This window comes from Lemur catta, chromosome 1 (assembly GCF_020740605.2).
Source record: "Lemur catta isolate mLemCat1 chromosome 1, mLemCat1.pri, whole genome shotgun sequence".
Classification (NCBI taxonomy): Eukaryota; Metazoa; Chordata; class Mammalia; order Primates; family Lemuridae; genus Lemur; species Lemur catta.
Window position 1 is genome coordinate 115,617,045 of NC_059128.1, and position 26,162 is coordinate 115,643,206.

Below are 26,162 nucleotides of genomic sequence, written 5' to 3' on the forward strand. Positions count from 1 at the left end.
CTCCTCATGGCCAGAAGTTAACTCAGCTTTAGGGTATTTCTGGGGTTCCTTTAGACAAGAGGGGATCAATTCAGTCAGCTCTGGGGGGGGTGCTTAAGATATTATTTTAGTTCACAGTGTAATTTCTATATATGAAGAATATCTGTGAAAGTCAGGCTCAGATAAAGAATTGTTTGGCTTGTATCCTGGAGAAAGGGTTTATGAATGTGACAGTCTATTTAGGTCAGAAGCTTAAACTAACCCCAGGTGAGTTTTCCTATAGGTGAAAATGAAGGACTTGAAGGAGGGAGTGTTTCCACTAGGTTAGAGGAGTATATGAGGAAGCCTTTGCTATGCCTACTCCCAAATTCGTGACCCCTGGAGGACATCAGGCCCTCTCTGCAGTTCCCTTTTTGCTTAGCCTGGTCTGGGCTCTTCTGCTCTGAGGTGACAGGATCGCTCGACTGGACGCTGAGTCGGGAATTCCTGCTCACACTTGTGACCCCATCCAGGAAGAAGAAGCAGGAACAGCCCATTGAGTGTGGAAGACGACAGAGCCCCTTTCAGCAATGTGGAGCCGGTTGGGCTGAAATGGAAATATCCTATGAGCAGGGCGCAGGGAGGGAGCTGGGTTTGAGGGAGGCTGGGGGTAGCACTTGTCAGGTCTGGCTCCTCAGGTCCACTGTTCCCTTCGCTTCACCTGTCACTCAGGCCTCAGGGGGCGGGGCCTGAAGCCACATCCAATCAGGGGCCATGGGGCGGGCCCTGGCTCAAGGTCTTTTCAAACACGCCGCGGGAAGGAGGCGACCTTTAACCTCTCTCCACTCCCCTGTGGGTCGTGCCGGCAGCGCTCGGGGTAGCCTCTTCGCTCTGTCGCGCCGTCACCTACACTGGGACCTGTACTCTTCTCTAGAGCCGTGGGGAGGAACACTGGGGAGCCGGGAAATGGTGAGTGTGCGGGGCCCAGCGTCTCCAGACGCGGAGCAGAGGCTGTTTGGAACCAGCTGTGGCGGGACCCGGGCCTTCCCGCGATCCGCTCCCGAGTCTGCGGACCCGAGTCGCCGCTGGCGCAGCTCGGCCCTCGGCCCCTCCGGCCCGCGGGGTGGGGCTGGGCCGGCAGCCGGGCCCCCGTGGCCTTCGGTCCCGTCCCTGCGCGGCGACCTCGGCCTGGAGCCCTCTCCGGGCAGCTGTGCGGTCGCAGCCACGCGTGTCCCCAGATTGTGCGGTGACGGCGGGAGAGTCATCGGGGGAGGGTCCCGAGTCAGTGTGTGAGGTCCCCAGTCTCTCCCTTCTGTTTAAAATTAAAGTGAGGCCTTGTGGATTTTTAAAGGAGAAAACCTAAACTCTCTAAAATAAAGAAGTTTATTCTGAGCAGAAAATGAGTGACAGAAACCCAAGAACCCTTGAATGAATGCTCCGGAGGCGGTGGATTACAGTCTGCTCATACACATTTCAGAGAGACAGAAAGTGCAGATAAAATAAAAAAATCAATGCATAGAAGGTATACATTGGTTGGGCTGAACAGGCAGGACATCCCAAAGTGGGGGCTTACTAGTAATAGGTGGGTTTAGAGATTCTTTAATTGCCAATTGGTTGGGAGTGCTAATCTTTGTCTAAAAATTTGGACTCTAGGAAGGAATGCTTAAGTTAAAATCAGGGGGTATGTTGTCTGTGACGTGATATCAAAAAAAAAAAAAGCTTGTTTAGGTTTTATGGCTTGTAATGCCTGACTTAAACCTTGCCTTGCTGGCCTTAGGTCTTGTTTATAATTTGGTATTTTATTACCAGAACTTTGCTTTGTCAGTCGTGTTATCTCTATTTTAAGATTAATAATGGAAATTGTGTCTAAATTCCATAAGGAAGGGGGAGGGGCTTGTCTAACAAGGTGTGTGCTACTTCCCTTCCTATTAGGAAATGAAACTCACTTGTAAGGTTTTTCATAGTGTCCCAAGAGGGGTGCATTAGGACAGTTGGGGGAGCTTAGGATTTTATTTGTAGTTTACAGCTTGAAGGAAAGACTTTATAAGGTGCATGAGGAGCCAAACCAGGTTAAATACTTGATTGGTTACAGTTCTGTAGTTGCCTTATTTGGACTTGTCAACCTCAAATAGTCCAAAGGATCAGATTCCAGTTTTAAAGACTTTATTCAAGTGAAAAGCTGGGAATGGCCATTTGGGAAAATACAGTCTCCAGAGAAATGGGCTCAGTGCTCTGAAGTTAAGAGTTCTTGCTTATATAGCCAAAAAACAAAGAAATGTGACAGGTTTACATTTTGTATGCATGGCTGGTTTATGGGGTACAATTTGTGGTTTTTCCTTGGAATTCAGTTTTCTGGCTGCTCAGATTTCCCTGAGGCACTGCTTTGGAGTTAGCCACCCTGGGCTCCATCTGCAGGGTGGGGTGGGTCCCAAGCTTGGGAATGTGCTGACCTATGGGAGTGTGGGGTCCCTTGTGAACTGGGGGTGATGCCTGCTGCCTGCCTGAGCTGCATCCCTTTGCTTTCCTTTGTAGAATCTTGCTGCCATATAATTGCTCTTTCCTCGAGCATTTAAGAATTGTGTTCCATGATTTCAGTGTAAGAATTTTATTTATTACGTTGGAACCTGAGTAGATTGTGTGTTAAGGTCTGAAGAACAAAATAGAGTTCTTGCAATCATAAATTGTTTGATGCTAACTAAGTTGAAATAATGAGAATGTAAACACCCAGGTTCATACCACCCAGGGAAATCAATAGACCTTGGCAGTTCTGGTGTGCCTCTCTGGTATCCTTCCCTCTGGCACCCAGAGGTGACCAAAGTAGTGATTCATTTTTTTGTTTGTTTTTTAAGCAAAACATCTTACTAGTGGAATACGCTGTTATCCTTTACAGCTTTATTATCTCTTTATCACCATGTAGAGTTTTGCCTCTTTTGAGTTTTCAGTGACAATGTTACTATTTATATGCCATTAATATTATCCAGATACAGTTTATTTCTGGTTTCCTTGGGTCAGTTTGTTGCAAACATGCTGCCATCTGAAGTCCCAGGTCACCCAGTTTACTCACCCATTGCACTGCTCATGGGACTTGGGTTGTTTCAACTTTAATTTTTTGATTTTGTTGACAATGTCATTCTTGTTTTTGTCCCCAAGTGTGAATGCAACATGAATTTTTTTCCCCATTGGGATAAAACTGCTATGTTGATAAATTCAAATTTAGTGGGAAGTGCCAATAAAGTATGTATACATTAACATTCTCTCCTTTCACGCATGTGTGTTCATTCTTGTGATTTACCAACACTTGAAATTATCAAACTCATTTCTTTCTGCCCAGCTGGTGTTAAACAGAATATCTTTGTGAATACTTTTTGCTTTATACTGTGGTTGCTATTGTTTGAGCATTTTTCCTATGTGATCATTCATCTTCTGTGAAATAGTTTCCAGTCATTTTCTCACATTTAACTCATTTGTAGGGTTTTTTTTTTAAACATATTCTGCACACTATTTCTTTTTCATTACTAGGGTCAGTAAATATTTTCTTTCAGAAATATTTTCTTGCAGTTTATCTTTTAATATCATTCTACCTTTTGATGGATTCTTCTTCATTTCAATAGAATTGAGTTTGTCCATCTTTTCCTTGGAGCCTTTTTTATTTTCCTAGATAAGAAAACATTCCTTCCTGTGAAGTCACAACACTTGCCTGCAACTTCTGAAAATGTTCTGATTTTGTCTTACACAAGGTATTTTTTTTCTGATTTGTTCACAGGGATTGCATTGAACCTGTAGATTGCTTTGGGCAGTACGATCATTCTCATTATATTATTTCTTCCAGCCCATGAACATGGGATGTTTTTCCTTTTGTTTGTGTCATCTACAATTTCTTTCATCAGTGCTTCATAGTTTTCCTTGTAGAGATCTTTAACTCCTTGGCTAAATATATTCCTAGAGACTTTTTTTTTTATTGTAAATAGGATTGCCTTCTTGACTTGGTTCTTGGCTAAGTTATGCATATATAGAAATGCTAGTGATTTCTGTACATTGATTTTGCATCCTGAAACTTTACTGAAATTGTTTTTCAAATATAACATCATATTGAGTCCCAGACCTGCTGCAACTGGAGCTGGGGGAGCAGAGCATGGTGGGGAGGGGAGCTGGGCAGGTGACCCAGGAGACAGTGGCACCACAGCCTCTCTCCACCAGGTGGCCCCAGATCCCACTGGACACCCAGTGGGCAAACCAACCACGCCTCTGGAGGCACCAATCCCTCCCTTCTTCTCTAGATCTCTTTCCATCCTTCTCGCCTTTACCCTCCCCACCCTTCCCTGGGCTCCGGACTGCATCCTCTCCTCCCTGCAGGACCAGCCCTTCTCACCATCCCTCTTCTCCAAGAAGACGCGATTGAGCCACTGTTCCTATGTCCTCATCACTGCCCTGGGCACGGTGCCCATCTAATGCCCATGGTGGGGAGGAAGCACCCCAATGTCCCTCTGTGATGCCCCTTACTTGGGCCCTGCCCCAGCTGGCATCCAGGCCATGCCTCAGGGGACCCAGGTAGGCGGTGGTCTGTAGAGCAAGGAGGGTGGAGAGGAGAAAGGGGCCTTGGGTGCCTCTGAGATGCTCCTAAGCACCAGAGGGTGCCGAATGACTCTCAGGCAACCTGGGCAGCAGGCATGGTGCCCTCACCTGGTGACTTCAGCTGCTATCTGACCTGCCGGCCCAGCACCCGGGGCCTTACCCATCTCCTCCTCCACAGACCCTGGCTGCAGGCCCTGCTCAGGCTGGGGCTGGCCCAGCACCTGGGCATCCTGGTGATCACCTTCAGCAGGGTGGCCTCCTCCGTCACCACCCCCGAGAGTGTGAAGAGGTCTTGCCCATCTTTAGGGGGTTGGCACTGTGTCCTGGAAGCAGCCATTCACTCTAGTGACTTCCTTTTCCTTATTTTTGGTGCCCTGTGTCACGCTTAGTATGGCTGGCTCTGTTCTCTCCTGTAAGAATGCTCAGCTGGCCTGAGACTCTTGAGAATGTTCCATGGAAGGAGAGGTCTGTGTGTGCTGCTCCTCTGTTCCCCTGCTCCAGCCCTATCCAGAGTCAGGGCAGGAACTGAAAGTTGCCCCTAACTCCCCCTATGATGAAGCCGAGGGGCCCTCAAGAACCTGTTGTTGAGCGTCTGCAGGCTCACCACATGTGCCGCCATAATCTGTCCCCTCTCTGCTGTCGTCTGCCGCATCCAAATCTTCTCTTGGGACCTCATGCATACACTGGCTCCTGAGCCTCGGTCTCAGGCCCCCTGGGGCCTCTGGGCTGCACGTCCTCGCCCTGGCCCTTCTCCTCTACTGCTACCCAGCTCCTAGTTGCTAGACCTGGAAGAATTTGTACTGCCTGTGTGGCCAGTACCCTACTGTCCCCCAGAGTACACCTGCAGCTCAGAATCAGATACACAGAGCATCACGTGCAATGGCTCCGTGGACAGCCCAGTGCCCTCGCACCCTACTGACTGCCCCTCTTCTTATGAGGCTGTCCTGGGGCAATGAGGACACAGCCAGGCCACTCTCTTTGATCCTCAGCTTCATGATGGCTCTTGCATCTGTGAGCCAGTGGCCTCCACTGTAGATGTGTCTGTGGACAGTGGGTCTCTGGTGCTGTCAGCTAAGGGCAACATCCCAGGGACTCTAGCCTGTTGAAGGACTCGCACCTGCTGGAGCTGCAGGGCTCTGTTTGCTTCTGTTGACTACATGCTCTTCCGCTCTATCCAACATAGCAGCCCGGGCTACTGCCTCAGCCTGGACTGTGGCCTACAGGCCCCTTTGAGGACAGCCCCCTGCCACAACAGCCCCCACAGGCTGCCCACTCCTATTCCTGCTCTGCCCCAGGGGCCCCACCCTCCCTGGGTGCCCCCACAGCTTCCTGCAGCTGCCACCAGCTGGAGGGCTGGCCACCCTGGGTGGGACCCTACTCCCCTGAGCCAAGGAGGGTCCCCCCCATGGAGGCAGCCGCCCAGGTGTGGCCCATGCCCAGCTGTGATCCCTCCCACCCGAGCCCCTCAGTATCATGTTGAATGAGAGTGCTAAAAGTGGGCATCATTGTCTTATTCCCATTCTTGAGGGGAATGCTTTTAACTTTTCCCTTTAAGTGTGATGTTGGCTGTGGGTTTGTCATATGTGGTCTTTATTATTTTGAGGTATGTTGCTAATATGCCTAATTTGTTGAGGATCATTATCATGAAAGGGTGCTGAATTGTTTATCGAATGCATTTTCTGCATCTATTGAAATGATGGTATGGTTTTCATCCTTAATTCTGTTTCTATGATTTATCTCATTTATTGATTTACTTATGTTGAACCATCCTTGCATCCCTGTTGTAAAACCCACTTCATCATGGTGTATCATCTTTGTAATGTGTTGTGCATTCCATCTTCTACCATTTTGTTGTGGGTATTTGTGTCAATGTTCATCAAGGATATTGGTCTGTAGTATTTTTTTTTTTGTTATGTCCTTCTCTGGTTTTGGTATTGGGGTGATACTGGCCTTGTAACTCCAGTAAGGCCTTAGGTAGTTCTGTCATCAAAAAATATATAGGTTAAGCAGGAAGCAGTGACTCACACCTCTAATTCCAGCACTCTGTGAGGCCAAGGTGGGAGGTTCACTTGAGGACAGGAGTTCGAGACCAACCTGGGCAGCATAGCAAGGCCCCATCTCTATAAAAACTAAAAAAAAATAGCCAGGCATGGTTGCTTTCCCCTGTAGTCTCAGGTACTTGGGAGGCTATGGTGGGCAGATTATTTGAGCCCATGAGTTAAAGGTTACAGTGAGCTTTAATGAAGCCACTATACTCCAGCCTGGGCAACAGAGCAAGACACTGTTGCTTAATTAAAAAAAAAAAACAAACACTGGTTAGGCCGGGCTTGGTGTCTCATGCCTGCAATCCTAGCATTCTGGGAGGCTGAGGTGGGAGGACCGCTGGAGCCCAGGAGTTTGAGGTTGCAGTGAGCTATGATGATGCCACTGCACTCTACCTGGTGTGACAGAATGAGACTCTGTCTCAAAAAAAAAAAAAAAATACTGGTTAGCTGAAAAAGGTAGTTCCAGCTACTCAAGAGGCTGAGGTGAGGTGAAATCATGAGTTTGAGTCCAACCTGGACAGTGTAATGAGACACCCTCTCTAAAAATATGAAATAAATATATGTATATATGTCAGAACAACCTGTTTTCTAATAAATAAAAGCCCAACACCTAAATGGCAGGCCATCATTTTAAGAAACTGAAATAGAGGAGTAAAGGGGACAGTATAGTCAGATTCACTGCTTCAGAAAGACCTTTATTAAAACCCAAAGCTAAAGTTCCTATTCAATAATACCCCATGGTATTGGCTGTTGTATACACAGTGTTTTGTATACAATTCCCTCTCTCAGTATTATGTCTGATCTCTTTATTTTTATTTTTGAGATAGAGTCTCTGTTGCCCTGAGTAGAGTACAGTGGTATCATCATAGCTTACTGCTTGCTCGAACCCCTGGGCTCAAGTGATCCTCCTGCATTAGCCTGTCAAGTAGCTGGGACTACAGACACAGACCAAGATGCCTGGCTAATTTTTCTATTTTTAGTAGAGAGAAGGTCTTGCTCTTGCTCAGGCTTGTCTTGAACTCCTGACCTCAAGTGATCCTCCTCCCTCGCTCTCCCAGAGTGCTAGGATTGTGGGCTACCACACCTGGCCTGATCTCTTTTAATAGAAAATTTTCTTTAATGTCCTAAGATAGAAACTTCCAGCCTCAAAGCCTCAAATTTTATTTATTTAATTTAATTTAATTTTTTCAAGCACGCAAGTTCTCCCTATGTTGCCCAGGTTAGCTCCTATGTTTAGGGCCAGAGCAATTCTCCTGCCTCACCCTCCTGAGTAGGTGGGACAACAGCTGGGCAGCACCACACCTGGCTAAGTTTTTACACAACTAATAGTACCTAAATATTATTTGTGTATTTCTCTTAGATGCATATGATAGGACGTCTAGTTTGTTCTTATCCTCCTCTCATTAGGAATCCCCAATCATTAAATGATTTTTTAATGTTCCTTTTTTTGGCAAACTTCTCCCTAATAGAAAGGCAGATATGATGAAATGAGCAAGTCATCTCCTTTCATTATAATTAAACTAAATATTAAAAGAAAAGTTGTTTTTTTCCCACAGGCTTGCACAGATAGGAAAAATTTATGACTTTATTGTTGTGCAATGATTATTGAGCAGGAAGTCACCATTAAACAGGTACTTGTTCCTCGGTTCCCTATCTTAACCCTGGACAGGTTTGTAGTGGTATTCCTGAACACACAAAAATCATTGCATGAGTGTCCCATCTCTATAAAAAAAAAATTAAATATGATGGTTCAAGTGACCATAGAAACCTCCCCTTGGACTCTTCCTCCTTAACATGACACAAACATCATGGCTTAATCTCCCGGACGTGATTCTTCCACAATGCAGTACAGGCTACCCAAAGAGGCAGGCACAACCCGCTGGCATCCCCAATTCTCCTGAAAAATGTGTGCCAATGAGCTCTGCAGTGTTCCTCACTCAAAAAAGAGGAGCCTTTCTGTCTGGCCTCCTCCAATGGTAGCCCCAGTCTGGAAAAGCAAGAAAATGGCACTAAGAAGCATGGGAGGTGGAGGGAATGCACAGTTCTCAGACAAGACTTGGACCTATGACCCCACTGTGTACACATCAGGTGGGGGAGAGGGACAGGTTTATCTCTGCTGCAGCAGTTCTCAGCCCAGGGTCAGCACTCCTGATGTGTTAGTTGCAGAACAGTCAGGTCACAATGACCTAAGCCCAACACTCCCTCCCCCAAGACAAAGCAACATGGGTGAAATTAACTGAAATTAACTCAAGGCTGCAGAGCAAAGCCCAGTACAGAAAGGAGAGGCCTCTGGGTCTTGGGGCTTTGCACACTGGCTGGAAGCAGATAGCTTTCTCCCCTTTCTTTCCCACTCTGTTAGGTAGGAGCCTGCTGCTTTTTCTTCAATCAAGACTGTTTTATTACAAGGGTATATAGGTAGGTGGACAACATAAAATTAACCTTTCAAAATATTTTTGTCATCGTGAATTGGTAATGACAGTATCCTTTGAAAAAGAAAAGTCTCAAAATTTAACTTCCCTTGCTAAACGAGCTAAAGTGCTACACTATTCATTAAGCATTAACTAAAGAACAGCAGGGTAACTACTAAGGTCATAAATATTACAAGAAGCATTAGATTGCTGGAGGACGGAAGAATTTAAACAGAAACACATAAATTTTCTCAAGTAGGAAAGCAGTTTCTTTCAGGTAATTCAATAATCTATGATTTGTTAGAAAATATTCCCTCCAAAGGCCTCTGATCTCCCTGTGTAAGCCTAATGCCTAGAAACCAAAATATCTATTTGCTGTTGCTTGTTTCACAAACACACATGAATAGGTCAGATGTGTTTTCTACTCAATCCCAGAGGGAGGAAGGAGAATCTGTGGCAAGCACGGAGATGACGCAACCCTAATTACACAGCAAGTGGAAAGAGAGCAGGATGGGTTTTCCAAACAGGACAGGGTCTCAAACTCTTCTGTGTGTATGGGTGCGGGGGTGGGTTTTGCAGTTAAGGTCCTGGCCCAGGGATCCCTTCATCTTGAAGAAAAAGACGGAAGGAAATGCGACCTGAAGACTGTTAGGGGCTGTGAAAATGAGTAATTCAAAATCTAAGCTCTTGGAACTCTAAATTATTAATATTTTGAGTCTTAAATCAATGGGATTAGGGGGTCTGAGTCAGTGACTGACAGCTGTAACCTAGAGGGCCCTAACCTTGGGTTCCCTGGCTAGAGATTAGCCTTCTTCCCTGCTTACAGTTTTGTAAAATGCTGTAAATGACTAAAGCCAGCCAGCGGAGACCAGTTCCTCGTTCACTGCAGATCTTTATAGATTAACTTCCCTCTTCTCTTCCTCACACAAAGGCTTGCATTGTCTTAAAACGGAATGTTGAATACACTCTTGTAAATTGCAAAGGAAATAAAATCAGCTTTAAAGAAAAGAAAATAAGCAGCAGGGAAAAGAAAACAAACTGTTAACTAAAGTGTTGTAACTTATACAGCAGCCTTATGTAGAAAATGTTGTACCAAACCAGATCCACCAGGCTTTGAACTTCACCCCGCACCTGGCCACGCCCCTCCCCCCACGTATCCACTACCATCCCCCAAAACGCACCTTCCTTCCCTCTGACCTGGCCCCCTCCAATCCCTACTTTCTCAGTCCTGAGCCGTAACCCGCAGCCCCTGGCCCATATCAGCTCCCCAGCCCCGGGCCCCAGCGCACCGCAGCGTTCCCCTGCCCCAGCCCCGGCTCCACGCGGAGCTCGGGACTCACCGCGCGGCGGGTCCGGGAGCCCCCACCTCCGCTCCCTCTAGGTTGGGAGGTAGAACCGGTTCTGCCGCCGGGCCCGGGTTGTCGTCTGATCTAGCCGACTCTGCCCCCATCCTGCTCTGCGCCCCCTCCCCACACCCCAAGCCGGCCCCACGGTGCCAATGTGTCCCTCGCAGGGTTCCTCACCCGCCACCACAATCTGGAAGTCTTTTAATGCAGTTAAATTATCTTAAAAATTTCCTTCTCTACTTTATACACAAATGCAAGAAGAAATCAGGGGCCCTGCTGGTGTCTTATTCTAACACTGGGATTGCGGGTCTTTGTCCCATTTAACTGATCAGTGTTGGAGAGAAGCAGGTGAGAACCGTGCACTGGGCAGCAGAGCCTGAGGCCAGTGGCTCCAAGCTGAGCCCAGTCTGGAGGCTGCAAAGGGAGGGACACGGGGCTCCCCTCGGGCTTCTCAGGCAGCCTGCCCTCCCTGCAGGGTCCTCCTCCATCTGCTCAGAAAAGTCACAGGAGTGTGGATTCTGAGAACCTGGACTGTGTCTTGGTTGTGGCATGCATAGGGTCGCTGCAGTCAGGCTGTAATTTCTATGTATGGAGGAAATCTGGGAAGGTCAGGCTCAAAGAAAGAACAGTTTGGAGTGTCTCCTGGAGAAAGCATTTATGAATTGGACAATTTATTTAGGTCAGAACCTTAAACTTACACAAGATGAAAGCTTCCTGCTGGTGAAAATGAAGGACTTGGAGGGAGTGTTTTCACATTGTGAGGAAGGGTTAGAGGGGTATGTCATACTTTATCCCAAATTCCCAACACCTGGAGGACATCAGGCCCTCTGTCCTGTTCCAGTGTGGCCTGGCCTGGTCTGGGCTCTCCTCCTGCTCTGAGACAACCGGATCGCTGCACTGGACACCTAGTCTGGAATTCCCTGCGCACACTTGTTAGGCTCTCCAGGAAGAAGGAACAGGGACAGCCCCTTGAGTGAGTTAGACGCCAGTGCTCCTTCTAGCAATCTGGCTCAGCTAGGGCTGAAATCCAAATCTACGTTGACCAGGCTGGGAGGGAGCTGAGCCCCAGAAGCTGTGGGTAGAACCTGTCACGTCAGCCTGGCTCCGGGCGTCCACGGTTCCCATCAATTCCCCTGTCACTCAGGCTCAAGGGGGCGGGGCTTGGAGCAATATCCAATCAGGAGTGCTGGGGCGGGGCCTGTGCACTGTCAGTTCAAACGGGTCGCGGGAAGGAGGCGGCGACCTTCAGCCTCTTTCCAGTCCTGGTTGGGTTACTCCCGCCGCACTGGCGGTGCCGTGTTCGTTGCTCCGAGAGGCTCCAAATTCCTCCGCCACGGCTTCTGTCGCGCGCTAGTCGCGGGAGCCTAGAAAGGACCCCGGGACACCCAGAAGCCGGGAAATGGTGAGTGTGCTGGGTCCGACGTCCCGGGACTGTGGAGAGGGGCTGGTTCGAACCGGCCGAACCGGCTGTGGCAGGACCCGGGCCTCCCTGCGGTCCGCTCCCGAGTCTGCGGACCCGAGTTGCCGCTGGCGCAGCTCGGCCCTCGGTCCCTCCAGCACGCGGGGTGGGGCTGGGCCGGCAGCCGAGCCCCCGGGCGTCCTGTCCCGTCCCTGCGCGGCGACCTCGGCCACCTCTCTGGGCAGCTCCGCCTGCAGCCCTGCGTGTCCGCAGATGTGCGGTGACGGCTGGAGGGTTGTCGGGGGAGGGTCCTGACTCCGTGTGTGGCAGTCGCGTGTGTGTAGGGGTCACGCGTGTGCGGGGCTGCGGCCTGTGGGGTCCCAAGTCCCTTTCTGCTGTTAAAAATTAAACTGAGGCACTTCTAAAACTTAAAGAGCGATTCGTGAATGAGAAACACCCAGTCATGGTTTGTGATTGGTTAACGGAAAAAAGCAACCTCTCTGAAATAATTTTAAAAAGTTTATTCTGGGCCGGGCGCGGTGGCTCACGCCTGTAATCCTAGCACTCTGGGAGGCCGAGATGGGTGGATCGTTTGAGCTCAGGAGTTCGAGACCAGCCTGAGCAAGAGCGAGACAGACCCCCGTCTCTACTAAAAAACAGAAAGAAATAATATGGACGCTAAAAATATATACAGAAAAAATTAGCCGGGCATGGTGGCGCATGCCTGTAGTCTCAGCTACTCGGGAGGCTGAGGCAGTAGGATCGCTTGATCCCAAGAGTTTGAGGTTGCTGTGAGCTAGGCTGACGCCAGGGCACTCACTCTAGCCCGGGCAACAGAGTAAGACTGTGTTTCAAAAAAAAAAAAAAAGTTTATCCTGATCCCAATATGAGTGAAACAAACCTAGCAAGCCTTGGGTAAGTGGTCCCGAGCCGTTGGGATTACAGTTTGGATTCATACATTTCAAGAAAACAGGAATTGGAGGTAAAATCCTAAATCACTACTTGTATACTTCGGTTTGGCCTCAAAAGGCAGGACATTTCTAAGAGCGCTGTGAGAGTAGGGGGCGGGGGAAGAGGCTTAGAAATCGGGGTCAGTTTAGGGATCTTTACTTGGCAATTGGTTGAGCGGTGTTAACCTTTGTCTAAAAATGTAGAGTCACCGTGAAGGCATGCTTAAGATACGGGGGGAGGGGGGGGGTCTATTATCTGTCATGTGATACCCTTCCAGCAAAAAGAGACCTGTTTAACTAGGTTTTATGGCTTGTAAGGCTGACTTAACCCTTGCCTTGCTTGGCCTTAAGTCGTGTTTATAACTTGGTATCTTATTGCTACACAAGGCCTGTGTTTTGTCAGTCTTGTGATCTCTATTTTAATGTTAAAGTTGGTTAGTTGTGTCTAAACTCGAGAAGAAAGGGGTATAAAAAGGCATGTCTGACCTCCCTTCCCATCAAGGATACAAACTCAATTTTAAGGTTTTTCTGGGGTTCCCTTGGCCAAGGGGGTGGTCTGTTCAGTCCCTTGGAGGGTTTAGATTTATTTTTAGCTTACAGGTTGAAGGAAGGCTTTGATAACCTGCAGAAGGCGCCAACCCAGATTAAGTACTCCATTGGTGACAGTTATGTAGTCGCTTTATTTGGACTTGTGAACCCGAAATAAGCAAAAGGATTAGAGTCCACTTTAAAAGAGTTTATTCAGGTGAAACGCTGGGAACAGGTATTCCAGAAAACACAGACTCCAGAGATATGGGCTCAGTGGTCCGAAGTTAAAAGTTAAGTGCTTGCTTCTATAGGCAAAAAACCAGGATTACAACGTTTTGTATACAAGGCTGGTTTATGAAGTACAGGAGTTTAATTAGTTACAGATTGTCTTTTTTGCCTACAATTCAGTTTTCTGGCTGCTCAGCCTCAAGCACTGCCTTGGAGTGAGCCACCCTGGGCTCCATTTGCACGGTCAGGGTGGGTCCCAAGTTTGGGAATTTGCTGACCTGTGGAAGTGTGGGGTCCCTTGTGAACAGGGGTGATGCAGGCTGTCTGCCTGAGCTGCTTGATGGCCTCTTCTTAATTTTAATAAAGTTGAATTTGTCAATATTTTCTATTGGGGCCTACTTTACTTTCTTAGAGACAAAAACATTCCCTACTGTGAACTCATACAGTTTGCTTGTAACTTCTGAAAGTGTTCTGCTTTTTTCTTACACAGATGGTTTCCTTTTTTGTGATTTGGCCTTGTCTTGTCTCTCTTAGGAGAGTTGCTATAACCTGTAGCTTCACCCTGACCGAGCTGCAGTGGATTTGGTTGTGGATATTTACAATATGGCTTTTAGGGAGACTTCTTATCTTTAAATTTTTTTAGAGCTGGGATCTGGCTATATTGCTCAGGCTGGCCTTGAACTCCCAGCCTCATGAGCTCTCACCTCACCTTGCTGAGTAGCTGGGACTACAAGCCCACAACACCTGGAGTAGTTTTTCTAAATTTCAATGAAAAACAAGAGAAACCTGTTTGTGGATTTTATGGAATTTAATATAACACTAGATCTATCTCATAGAGGTTATCAGGGGGCAATTCAGTCTCCTTTCTAAGGACATATGACATCTTTCCCTTTATTGCATTGATGTCTTTCCACATATACTTCTTGCATTATAATCATTTTATATCCTTTCACTGCCCTTTTTGGGACTTTAAGAAAATTAATTTTAATAGAAATTACCTTAATAGGCTATGTTATCTTTTAAAAATGATTCAATATGTTACTAGTCATTCGAAATGCACTGAGATTTAATTTATTTATAGGGTTTGCATTCTAGAAACTTTCTAAAAACATTACATATGGAGAAAATGCATAAAACAATTGCACAATGAACAGAAATATTGCTGGAACCAGTATTGTGAAAGATAATTTCCTCACTTCTTAGTTTTACAAACTGTGTATACATGCCTATGTCAGTGTATTTTATTTTTGTGTTTTTTTATGTAAATGATATGTGTGATATTGTATGTCAGGTTTTTTTGTGTGTTTTTTTACTCAGTGATGCATCTTCCACAGAATGGTAGTTAATTCACTTTTTATTGAATAGACCTTATTATTTAGAGCAGGGGGGATTTGACCAAAAAAATTGAGCAGAGTTTCCACCTTGCCCTTCCCAGCTCATAGTTTTCCCTATTTTTTTTAACATCTTGACTTTCTGTAGTGTGTGAGATAGCTGGTGAAGCAATATATTACATTTTTGATGATGGTGAGAATTCTTTTTTTTTTTTTTTTTTTGAGACAGAGTCTCACTTTGTTGCCCGGGCTAGAGTGAGTGCCGTGGCATCAGCCTAGCTCACAGCAACCTCAAACTCCTGGGCTTAAGCGATCCTACTGCCTCAGCCTCCTGAGTAGCTGGGACTACAGGCATGCACCACCATGCCCGGCTAATTTTTTCTATGTATATTTTTTTAGCTGTCCAGATAATTTATTTCTATTTTTAGTAGAGACGGGGTCTCGCTCAGGCTGGTCTTGAACTCCTGACCTCGAGCAATCCACCCGCCTTGGCCTCCCAGAGGGCTAGGATTACAGGCGTGAGCCACTGCACCCGGCCTATGGTGAGAATTCTTGAACCAATACTTTATTATTAACTAAAGCCAGTCTTTTACATTAGAGTTCACTCTTGATGTTCCGTAATTCTGTGGGTTTTGACAAGTACGTGTGTCATGTATCCACCCCCAGAGTCTTATACAAAGACTTTCACTGCCCTAAATTCCCCTGTAATCCACCGAGTCATCACCCTCCTCTCCCTCTAATCCTCCACTCCTTCCCTGGTTAACACTTGTTACTGCCTCTGGAGTTTTGCTTTTCTGTAAGTAGCCATTTCAGACTTGCTTCTTTCAGATTTGGTTTAACTGACTCAGATTTGGTCAAAGAGGGAGTCCTTGAACCCCAGCCCAGTTCTTCCCAGGGCTGACAATAAATCCCTAAATTTCTTTCTTTATTTCTTTTCTTTTTTTTTTTTTTTTTTGAGACAGAGTCTGGCTCGTGGTGTCACCCTAGCTCACAGCAACCTCAAACTCCTGGGCTCAAGCAATCCTCCTGCCTCAGCCTCCCAAGTAGCTGGGACTACAGGCATGCACCACCATGCCTGGCTAATTTTTTCTATATATATTTTTAGTTGTCCAGATAATTTCTTTCTATTTTTTAATAGAGACGGGATCTCACTCTTGCTCAGGCTGGTCTCGAACTCCTGACCTCAAGCGATCCTCCGGCCTCGGCCTCCCACAGTGCTAGGATTACAGGCATGACCCACTGCACCCAGCTGAAATCCCTAAATTTCTGGTTCCAATCCTCACGTTCCAAGATGCCAACTTCTTCTCTCCAATTGTCATCATTGTCAACTATGTGTCCCCCATGCTACATTTGAAACAATTGCAGTATTGTTTATCATATTTTCAAAGAGCAGTAAATGGCTGTATTTTAAAATGTTTATCATTTATCTATCTGAATATTTGTCATGAGAGGAAAGCACTTGAGTATCTACCTGAAGCTACAATGTGTAAAATACTTATACGTAATAATTTGTGATGTTGACCAATGTTTAGACAAACAAAATTATTAGGCCAGGCACGGTGGCTCATGCCTGTAATCCTAGCACCCTGGGAGGCCGAGGCGGGTGGATCGCTCGATGTCAGGAGTTCGAGACCAGCCTGAGCAAGAGTGAGACCCCGTCTCTACTAAAAATAGAAAGATTATCTGGCCAACTAAAAAATGTATATATAGAAAAAATTAGCGGGGCATGGTGGCACATGCCTATAGTCCCAGCTACTCGGGAGGCTGAGGCAGTAGGATCGCTTAAGCCCAGGAGTTTGAGGTTGCTGTGAACTAGGCTGACGCCACGGCACTCATTCTAGCCTGGGCAACAGAGCGAGACTCTTTCTCAAAAAAAAAAAAAAAAAAAAGAAAGAAACAAAATTATTAAATGAGTCCTAATGTCACTGAACATAGGCCTGGTTCTTTGCCTCATGAAAGCAGTTCATTTGGATTGTTGTCTTCTCTTCAGTCTAAAAATGAGGCTTTGGTTAACTTGAGTTTAATGTTAGATACCCAGGAGCCATGGCCCTGTGACTTAATAGCACAAGGGTTAGTTAACATATTTGATATAGCTTTGATTTGATCTTGAGAACGTTTGTCAAAGATGTTAAAAGGCTGAAAACATTTGATCAAAACAGAATCACAGGTCATTGTAAAATAACAATAATTCACTTAACCAAGAGTGATAATCAAGACTTTAAAGGCAATGCAGAAAGTTACACGGATTTAAAAACCATCACTTTCTAAAGCTCAGTTTTCTTCAAGTAATCAAAAGCCTAATGAAGATAACATAGGAGGCCAGGCAAGATGGCTCCCGCCTGTAATCCTAGCACTCTGGGAAGCTGAGGCCGGAGAATTGCTTGAGGTAAAGAGTTTCAGACCAGCCTGAGCAAGAGTGAGACCCCATCTCTACAAAAAATAGAAAAATTAGCTAGATGTGTTGATGCATGCCTGTAGTCCCAGCTATTTGGGAGGCTGAGGCAGGAGGATCACTTGAGCCCAGGAGCTTGAGGTTGCAGTGAGGTATGTTGATGCCACTATACTCTAGACTGGGTGGCAGAGCGAGACCTTGTCTCAAAAAAAGAAAAAAAAAAAGATAACATAGGGATTATTCTAAAACATAGTCTTTGTTTCTTAGGCCAGTTACCAAAAGGTAAAGAGAAACCTTCTGCAGTGTGATTTTTTTTTTTTTCTTACAGGAAACTTGGAAGTCAAACCTGGTGAAAAGGGTACTTGAATTAATCAGACATAAGAATACTGTGTCCAGGGTGATGAGTCAACATTATGTTCTAAAGGAAATAAGAAACTAGAAAACTAGTACCTTGAGAAGGGGGATATGAGACTCTTAGTAACAGACCAAAAACCTTTCTGTGACCATATTAAATAATTCAGACATACCAAGAAAAGCCAAGTATAGAATAAAGTTGTGCTGGAGAAAAACACTGCTTTTCTAAACCTTTAAAATAAAACATTTTGGGGTCAGGCCACAACAACAGACTTAGACTTAGAACCAGAGGAGAAACAGGAACTAATGAAAAGTTGAAGGTGAGAATTAACATTTCGCCTTCAGCCTTCTCAAGGGGAGAAAGAGCTGAAAGCAGTGAGACATGGCATAAGTTGAACTTCTGGGATATAAATCTTGAGAAGTTTCAAAAGCACCAGTTTATAGAATTAGAATCAAACTTTTTTGCAATATTATTAGAAGCAAATCGGTATTTTAAGAAAACCTTGTTGTTTTAACCAAAAAATTTCCTTTTTACTTATAGCCAACTTGATCACATATACAATTTATGATTTTCTGGGTTTTTTTGAGACAGAGTCTGGCTCTGTTGCTGGGGCTAGAGTGCCGTGGCGTCAGCCCAGCTCACTGAAACCTCAAACTCCTGGGCTCCAGCGATCCTTCTGCCACAGCCTCCGGAATAGCTGGGACTACAGGCATGCACCACCATGCCCAGCTAATTTTATCTATATAGATTTTTAGTTGTCCGGTTAATTTCTTTCTGTTTTTAGTAGAGACGGGGTCTGGCTCTTGCTCAGGCTGGTCTCCAATGCCTGAGCTCAAACAATCCTCCTGCCTCGGCCTCCCGGAGTGCTAGGATTACAGGCAGGAGCCACCGCGCCTGGCCAAATTTATGAATTTTTTATGAGCCTTATGATAACTTACACAGACCATCTAATTTTCCCTTTCTTAAATAACCATTTTATTTTAGGAAAGAAACTTGTTAGACAAGATCCTTTCTCGTATGTGATTATTCTCTTTTCTATTTAAATTTTTTACCAAAAATATATTTTTATATCCATAAATTTCTACACATCTTTTTCCTGCTTCACTGGTTCCTTTTTATCTTGTTTTTACTTTCTTGCTAAATCTATATTTTGAATCAACCTTTAAATAACCTTCAAATAAGACAAAATTATTCTTTTAAATAAAGAACATCTTTTTCTTTATAAAAAGTATATCTTATGTAATTATTTTTGGCTCATTATATGTATAAAAGCATGCCCATTAACCAGGAATTTTAACTCTGAGTAATATAAACCTTAACAAAAACCCAGGAAGAAATCTTGAATTGTCTGTCATAAGCATTTATCACACATATATTTACCTAATTTATTTATTTTAGCAATTTATGTAGATTCTAGTTGTCATTTCAAGTTATTTTGCTGTTAACCATTTTTATAGCCTGTGAATATTAGATATACAATGTGATTAATTGTGCCTTCAACTAAGTCATTTAATATATAAACAAATGGAATATCTAAACACAATTTGGGAAAAGGAAAAGAATTTCAAAACACAGACCAATAAACAATCAAATTATAGTTTTAATTGCTACTTTTAAACTTTAAAAACCTACCAAGAAAACATACATAAGTATTCTAGTAAGACTTGCTATTCTGAATAACGTAACATGTTTTCTAAATTTTACAAATATAGAAGTTTTTCAACACATTTTATTTAGATATTAACTAATTATCTCTATTTCAAATACCAACATCCCAAAATAAAATTTATTGACATGACATAACCCAACTGTAGAATGAGTAAACCCTTCAACACCAATCCTTAGCATCTCATGACGACAGAAAGTCATAGTGTGATTTACATAGGATCAAGATCAAACTATTTTAAAGATAATCTGACTGGTCTCAAGACATTTTCCAACTTAAATGCAAATTTGAGTACATGTAATACTTTCAAAGAGTAAGATTGTTTTGAGATTCTCTTTGGATTCTAAAAATAACCATTTTGTTTATTTTAAAATTTATTAACATACAAAAATTAAAAGTTCAGGGATTTTTTCAAATTTTTAAAGACAAAGGCCTTTGCTGTGGCAATACAATGTACATATATCAAGCAACCTTGCAACCCACACTCACAAAACAAATTAAGAGTGAGCAGGACCAAAGGGAAAACTAAAGCCTCCCAATTTCATTTAAGTTCTCGGAATCCCAGCTCCTAGGGCAGCTTTAAATCCCTACCAGTACTATTAATATCAGATGATAGAGTGAGTCTGAACCAGATTTTATGTACATCTTTCCACAGACAGTAAAGGCAATGGAAGAAATTTTATTTACAACTAGGATTAAGAGACCAAGACCAAAATACCTTTGACTATAAGTTTCTGTTTTTGTGAACCTACTTACATAATGTTTTACTTATTCTAATTTACTGACCTTTATTTTTGTTTAGCCATGCCTACATTATTACCTAAGGAAGAACCTTAAACACATGGATATTTTTGTTCAAACTCAAGAGATTTAGCTGTTATCATTATACCAATAATATTAAATTAGTTTTATCAGAAATAGTACAAACACAGATCATTTTGTTTTGGCTGGGTTTATAGTTTTGTAACCTTTGTATTAACCCCTGACATATTAAAACATCTAGGAGGGACAAGTCATAAAAATGACCACTAAACTCAGGCAAAATTTTATGCTGACAGTTTGAGATATTTTTATTTTTTTAATCAATAATTTTAAAACTATATATATTAAAGATTATTAAGGTAATAAGAACATAAAAAGCATTTAGATTTGTTTACTTAATTTATGAGCAAGCATTTATTTATAAGCCAATTTGGTACTATGTAAACACAACATATAATACATACACATACACATAAACACATCTAAAGTTCTTTTCCCTTTTTTATTTTCAGTTTCAAATGAGCTTTTCAGTGTTTATATTAATCTCTAAGTAGCCTTGAATTAGCAGTTTTATCTCAACACTGATAGCTTAGCAACTGTGGATTCAAAGTAGAAAAGAAAATAGAATAACATACTCTACATTTTTTTTTTTTTTTTTTTGAGACAGAGTCTCGCTCTGTTGCCTGGGCTAGAGTGCCATGGTGTCAGCCTAGCTCACAGCAACCTCAAATTCCTGGGCTTAAGCAATCCTGCTGCCTCAGCCTCCCAAGTAGCTAGGACTACAGACATGTGCCACCATGCCCGGCCAATTTTTTTCTATATGTGTTTTTAGTTGTTTGGCTAATTTCTTTCTATTTTTAGTAGAGACAGGGTCTCACTCTTACTCAGGCTGGTCTCAAACTCCTGATCTCGAGCGATCCTCCCACCTTGGCCTCCCAGAATGTTAGGATTACAGGTGTGAGCCACCACACCGGGCCCCATACTCTACATTTTAACTGTATTGTGGCAGAGCGATCACTTGACCTCTGAATTTTCATTGATATAATGTGGCCATCAGTTTAAACATGTACACAAGAACAGGCCATAATATGTAACTAGCAGGAGTCCTAGAAAACTTGGCATCACTTTGACCTTTCTCATAGTCAGCACATTTACATGCCACACACCAATAAATACAAGAAGTTTCAAACAGAAGCCCAGGGAACACCAAATCAGACAAGTGCAAATGAACTAGTTCACAAATTGGGTTAAAGTCCAAAAACTATTCCCCTGACCAACAGGGTACCCCAAAAGAAATAAGAACAGAGTGGCTTATTCTGAGGAAAAACCCCAAATGGAAGGGAAGGGAGTTCCCAGTTGTATACATGGGAGCGACTTCCCTACAAATTCCAAATTGAGTCTGTCGACTGGCCAATTACCCTTTTCATTTCACCAATAAAGCATTGCAGACAGCTGATTTTGTGAAGGGGACAGAAAGAATTACCCCAAGATGAAAAGATTCTTGGGAGCTGCTGGGACATCCTTGGGTTCCCATCCTCCAGGTCAGTTAGCCATGAGCAGCTGGTGCGGACAGGTGACTGTTGCTCTGCTGCAGCCAACTTCTCTGTCCTTTGTAAATCAGGTGAGCTAAAACCATCCAAAACACACAATCTCACTTTGTGGATCCAGAAATTTGTAACCCAGTGCAGAATCAGCTGCTCATCACTCGAAAGCCAAACTTGAGAGAGGAGGGCTGGTGAAAGGAAAAGCACCTTTTATTCAAGAGCTGGCAACCTGAGAAGATGATGGACTAATGTTGCAAAAGCTGGGTCAAGTTTCTCAGGCTGACTAAAGGGTTTATAAAGGGAACAGAGGCCTGGGAGGGGCTGGCTATGTGCAGGTCAGTATGTCTTATTCTGATGGTTAACGTAATAGAATTGAAGATTAACTGCTCAGCATTTTTCTCCAGCGGGGAGGGGAGGAGTCCCACAACATTGGTTCTATAGTTAGTTGCTCAAGGCCAGTTTCTGGACTTACTAAGCAAGCACACAATTAGGCTTTGTAAAAGAAAGAATTACTAGTTAGCATTAAGATGGAGCAACTGTTACTGTTATAGTTTGAACAGTGAGATTGGTTCCAAGATAAGACATCCTTGATTTTTATTTTTTTGTAGTTGTCATGGGTGTTATTTATGTGTTCTTCATATTAAGACCTTGCTAGAGACATGATTTGTCAGTATTTTCTGCACTTTCATGGCTTGCCTTTTTCCCTCTGTCCATACTATACTCTGATGCACAAACATTTTTCAACATTATTTGTTTTTTTTCTTTCAAGAGACTTAATATCACTCTGATGCCCAGGCTGGAGTGCAGTGCTTTTATCATAGCTCACTGCAGCCTTGAACTCTTGGGACTCAAGTGATTCTCCTGCCTCAGCCTCCCCAGTAGCGGGCAATACAGGTGTGCATCACCATGCCTGGATAATCTTAAGACTGGGCCTGATGCAATTTTTACCTTCTCTCCATTTGGCCCTCAGCAATTCATCAATTAAAATTTAGGGTTTCTAACCTCGGTACTGTTTCCCACAAAAGGTTCTACTCATGGGATTCTGTCTCAGTTAAGTTATGGAATCTTCTCAGTTGGGTAGGAAAGTCCCATCCAAAATACCATGAAAGGTTTAACTTTGTAACAAGCATTTTTTTTTCTTTTCTTTTCTTGTTTTTAAATGTCTATGTGCTAATGCTAACATTTTTCTGCACACTAATTAGTGGGACTTTGTTATAACATGTGCTGCAGATTCATTGTACAAAGAGGCATTAGGGGTGACCTGGGGAGCACATCTTTCTCCCTGGATTCACCAATAAGACATGATTTCCTGTTCACTGTTGCTCTACCCAGCAGTTATATACTAGCACCAGAATTGCAGTATGAGAGGACACGGGTATAGAAAGAGATTAACAGTCTGAGAAAATCATGGAATAAATGCTTAGAGTCACCACCATCATGTAAACTTCTTACCAATAGAGTATATGTCCCCAATGCTGTCAGTCTCCACTATCTTCTACACATATGGGATGTTTCAGGACTCAGTGGCCTTTGAGGATGTGGCTGTCAACTTCACCCTGGAGGAGTGGGCTTTGCTGGATCCTTCCCAGAAGAATCTGTACAGAGATGTGATGCAGGAAACCTTGAAGAACCTGGCCTCTGTAGGTAAGGGTGATGATATTCCTTCACTCAGTGAATTAGAGAACAAGAGTTTCTTGTTTATCAATGCTGTTTTGTGATTTGGAATATGGACATGAAATACTTTGAATAAGTCAGGCATTGTTGCAGTGTACCATGAACATAAAATCTAATAATTTTTTCATAATTTTATAATAATTCATGACTATTTTTCTGGGTCTGCAATTTAGGGACAAAATGGAAAGACCAGAACATTGAAGATCAGTACAAAAATCCCAGGAGAAATCGAAGGTAATTTGCACTCACAGGACAAAGCAATGTCTTTAAAGAAAATTTTAGAATATCAGAAAATGTTAAAAACATGCACACAAAACAAATAACCCCAGGGTCAAATTATTTTATTCTCAGAAAATTTTCTCTAAAAATGCATATTTAAATGTGACAAAGATGTTTAATGTCTGAATTTATTTGATAATATTATGCAATCCCATATGATTATTATTTTTTGATAATAAGTATGGCTAGGCCATCTTGCAGAGCTTATTGTCCATTCATGTTCAAATAATCCAGAAAGAGAAGAAAGCCTATGCTGTCCTTGATAATGTTAAAAATGCAAGTGCCACTTATTAACAAATGCAAAATCATTTATAAATAAACCAGTAATAATGTGCTTCTCATTCTGTACAGAAGTCTTAGGGGAGAGAGACGCATTGAAAGTCAACAAAGTAGTCAGTATGGAGAAAGCTTCGGCCAGGTTCCAGATCATATCCTAAACAAGAAAACTCCCAGAGTAAAACCCTGTGAAAAGAGTGTGTGTGGAGAAGTCTCCACTGGTCATTCATCTTTGAATACACACATCAGAGCTGACACTGGACACAAACCGTATGAGTATCAGAAATATAGAAAAAAGCCATACACACATAAGCAACGTGAGAAACCCTTCAGTTATCGCTACTCCTTTCGAACACGTGAAGGGCCTCCCACTGGAGAGAAACCCTATGATTGTAAGGAATGTGGACAAACCTTCATTTCTCTCATAGACTTTCGAAGACACATGGTAAAGCATAGTGGAGATGGACCTCATAAATGTAAGTTTTGTGGAAAACACTTTGCTTCTCTCAGTTTATATCTTATACATGAAATAATTCACACTGGAGAGAAACCATATAAATGTAAACAATGTGGTAAAGCTTTTGGTTGGTACAGTTCTGTTCGAGCACATGAAAGAACTCACACTGGAGAGAAGCCCTATCAATGTAAGCAATGTGGGAAAGAATTCATTCATTACAGTTCCTTTCATAGACATGAAAGGATTCACACAGGACAGAAGCCGTATGAATGTAAGGAATGTAGGAAAGCCTTCAACTGTCCTAGTTCCCTTCGCAGTCATGAAATGACTCACACTGGAGAAAAACCCTATGAATGTAAGGAATGTGGGAAAGCATTTATTCATCGTGTAAGCTTTGAATGTCACATGAGAATACACACTGGAGATAGACCTTATAAGTGTGAGATATGTGGGAAAGCCTTTTATTCTCTACGATCATTACAAAAGCATGACAAAACTCACACTGGAGAGAAACCGTATGAATGCAAGCAATGTGGGAAAGCCTTCAGTTGTTCCACTTCCTTTCGGATACATGAAAGGACGCACACTGGAGAGAAACCCTATGAGTGTAAGCACTGTGGTAAAGCCTTCAGCTGTTCCAAGTACATTCAAATACATGAAAGAATGCACACTGGAGAGAAACCCTATGAATGTCAGCAATGTGGGAAAGCCTTCCATTATGTCAGTTCCTTTCGTAGACATGAAAGGGCTCACACTGAAGGGAAACCCTATAAATGTAAGTATTGTGATAAAGCCTTTACATCTTCAACAAACTTTCAAATACATGAAATAATTCACACTGGAGAGAAGCCCTATGAATGTAAGGAATGTGGAAAAACCTTCATTCGTTCCAGTTCCTGTCAAAAACATGAAAGAACTCATACTATTAATATATGAGAAAATCCAATTAACATAAGGAATTAGGAAAATATTTAGTTGTCCCAGTTCCTTTTTTTTTTTTTTGGAGACAGAGTCTTGCTCTGTTGCCCTGGGTAGAGTGGTGCAGTGGTGTCAATCATAGCTCACTGCAGCCTCAAATCCAAGGCTCAAACAATCCTCTTGCCTCAGCCTCCCAAGTATCTGGGACTATCGGAGTGTACCATGACACCTGGCTAATTTTTCTATTTTTTGTAGAGATGGGGTCCCATTCTTGCTCAAGCTGGTCTCAAACTCCTGAGCTCAAGCAATCCTCCCACCTTGGCCTCCCAGAGTGCTAGGATTACAGGTGTGAGCCACTGTACCCGGCTGTCCCAGTTCCTTTCAAGCACAGCACAGAAGAGTAGAGAAAGACCTCATGACATAGTTTACTTTTCAGTTGAGAAAAGAGATGATCTGTGATAGGACAATAAAAGCTAGAGTTGATTAATTCCATGATGCAATTCAACAACAGCTCATCTTACATGAGGAAGGCATTAATCACATTTTAGTCACCATACTGGGTGACAGCCAGGTTAATATGGGTTGTGTGGACACTTGCTTGCAGCCCAGTTTCTTGATTCCTTGCCTTGGCAATCGAGAGTATCTTCAAAATTACTTGACTTTTATTTGCTCAAGAGGTGTAGGTTTCCAGAGATGTCCCCAGAAACCTCACATTAAAGACTTATATGTGGTAAAAAAAAATGAAATTGAGCTGAAATGAACAAAGGAAAAAAATTGTTTTAAGACTAATAAATGAATCTGCAGTTTGGTTTTCCTTCAGGTATATTAATGTCTTTACCAGCAAGCTAATTTAGACTGTCACAGCTGTGAATATTCTCTCATGCTTTACTCCCCTACTCAATAGATTGAATTTACGTAAGGTGTGATTTGTATTAGAGGCATCTTTGTTCTACTGGTAGTGACTCTGGTTCAGCATCACAGCTATAATGCCACCACCGAAACCAACTAGATGGGAACTTGTTTCTCTTCTGCATTGTGTAGTGACCAGTCTCACCCGGAACTTTCATGTGGGAA

At 43.3% G+C, this 26,162-nt stretch overlaps 1 protein-coding gene and 1 pseudogene across 4 annotated transcripts; both read left to right on the top strand.

Annotated features, from left to right (window-relative positions):
• The first annotated feature begins 822 nt into the window (after positions 1 to 822).
• LOC123637035 (zinc finger protein 491-like) lies at positions 823 to 25,126 on the top strand. Of its 4 annotated transcripts, none has more exons than XM_045549867.1 (4): positions 823 to 927; positions 23,002 to 23,128; positions 23,332 to 23,392; positions 23,789 to 25,126. In XM_045549867.1, the coding sequence occupies exons 1-4, from the start codon at positions 925 to 927 to the stop codon at positions 25,104 to 25,106; spliced, it is 1,509 nt and encodes a 502-aa protein (XP_045405823.1). In that variant the 5' UTR covers positions 823 to 924; the 3' UTR covers positions 25,107 to 25,126. The 4 variants fall into 4 exon arrangements, with proteins under 4 accessions (XP_045405823.1, XP_045405808.1, XP_045405816.1 ...); XM_045549852.1 differs by lacking the exon at positions 823 to 927 and adding an exon at positions 11,574 to 11,731; XM_045549860.1 differs by lacking the exon at positions 823 to 927 and adding an exon at positions 15,285 to 15,307.
• LOC123643076 lies at positions 4,626 to 10,417 on the top strand (annotated as a pseudogene).
• Positions 25,127 to 26,162: the final 1,036 nt, after the last annotated feature.

Coding starts and splice junctions, on each gene's coding strand:
- LOC123637035 (XM_045549845.1), top strand. CDS start 22,948: ATGTCCCCAATGCTGTCAGTCTCCACTATCTTCTACACATATGGGATG. Junction 23,129..23,331: donor GAAGAACCTGGCCTCTGTAG/GTAAGGGTGATG, acceptor TCTGCAATTTAG/GGACAAAATGGAAAGACCAG. Junction 23,393..23,788: donor AATCCCAGGAGAAATCGAAG/GTAATTTGCACT, acceptor CATTCTGTACAG/AAGTCTTAGGGGAGAGAGAC.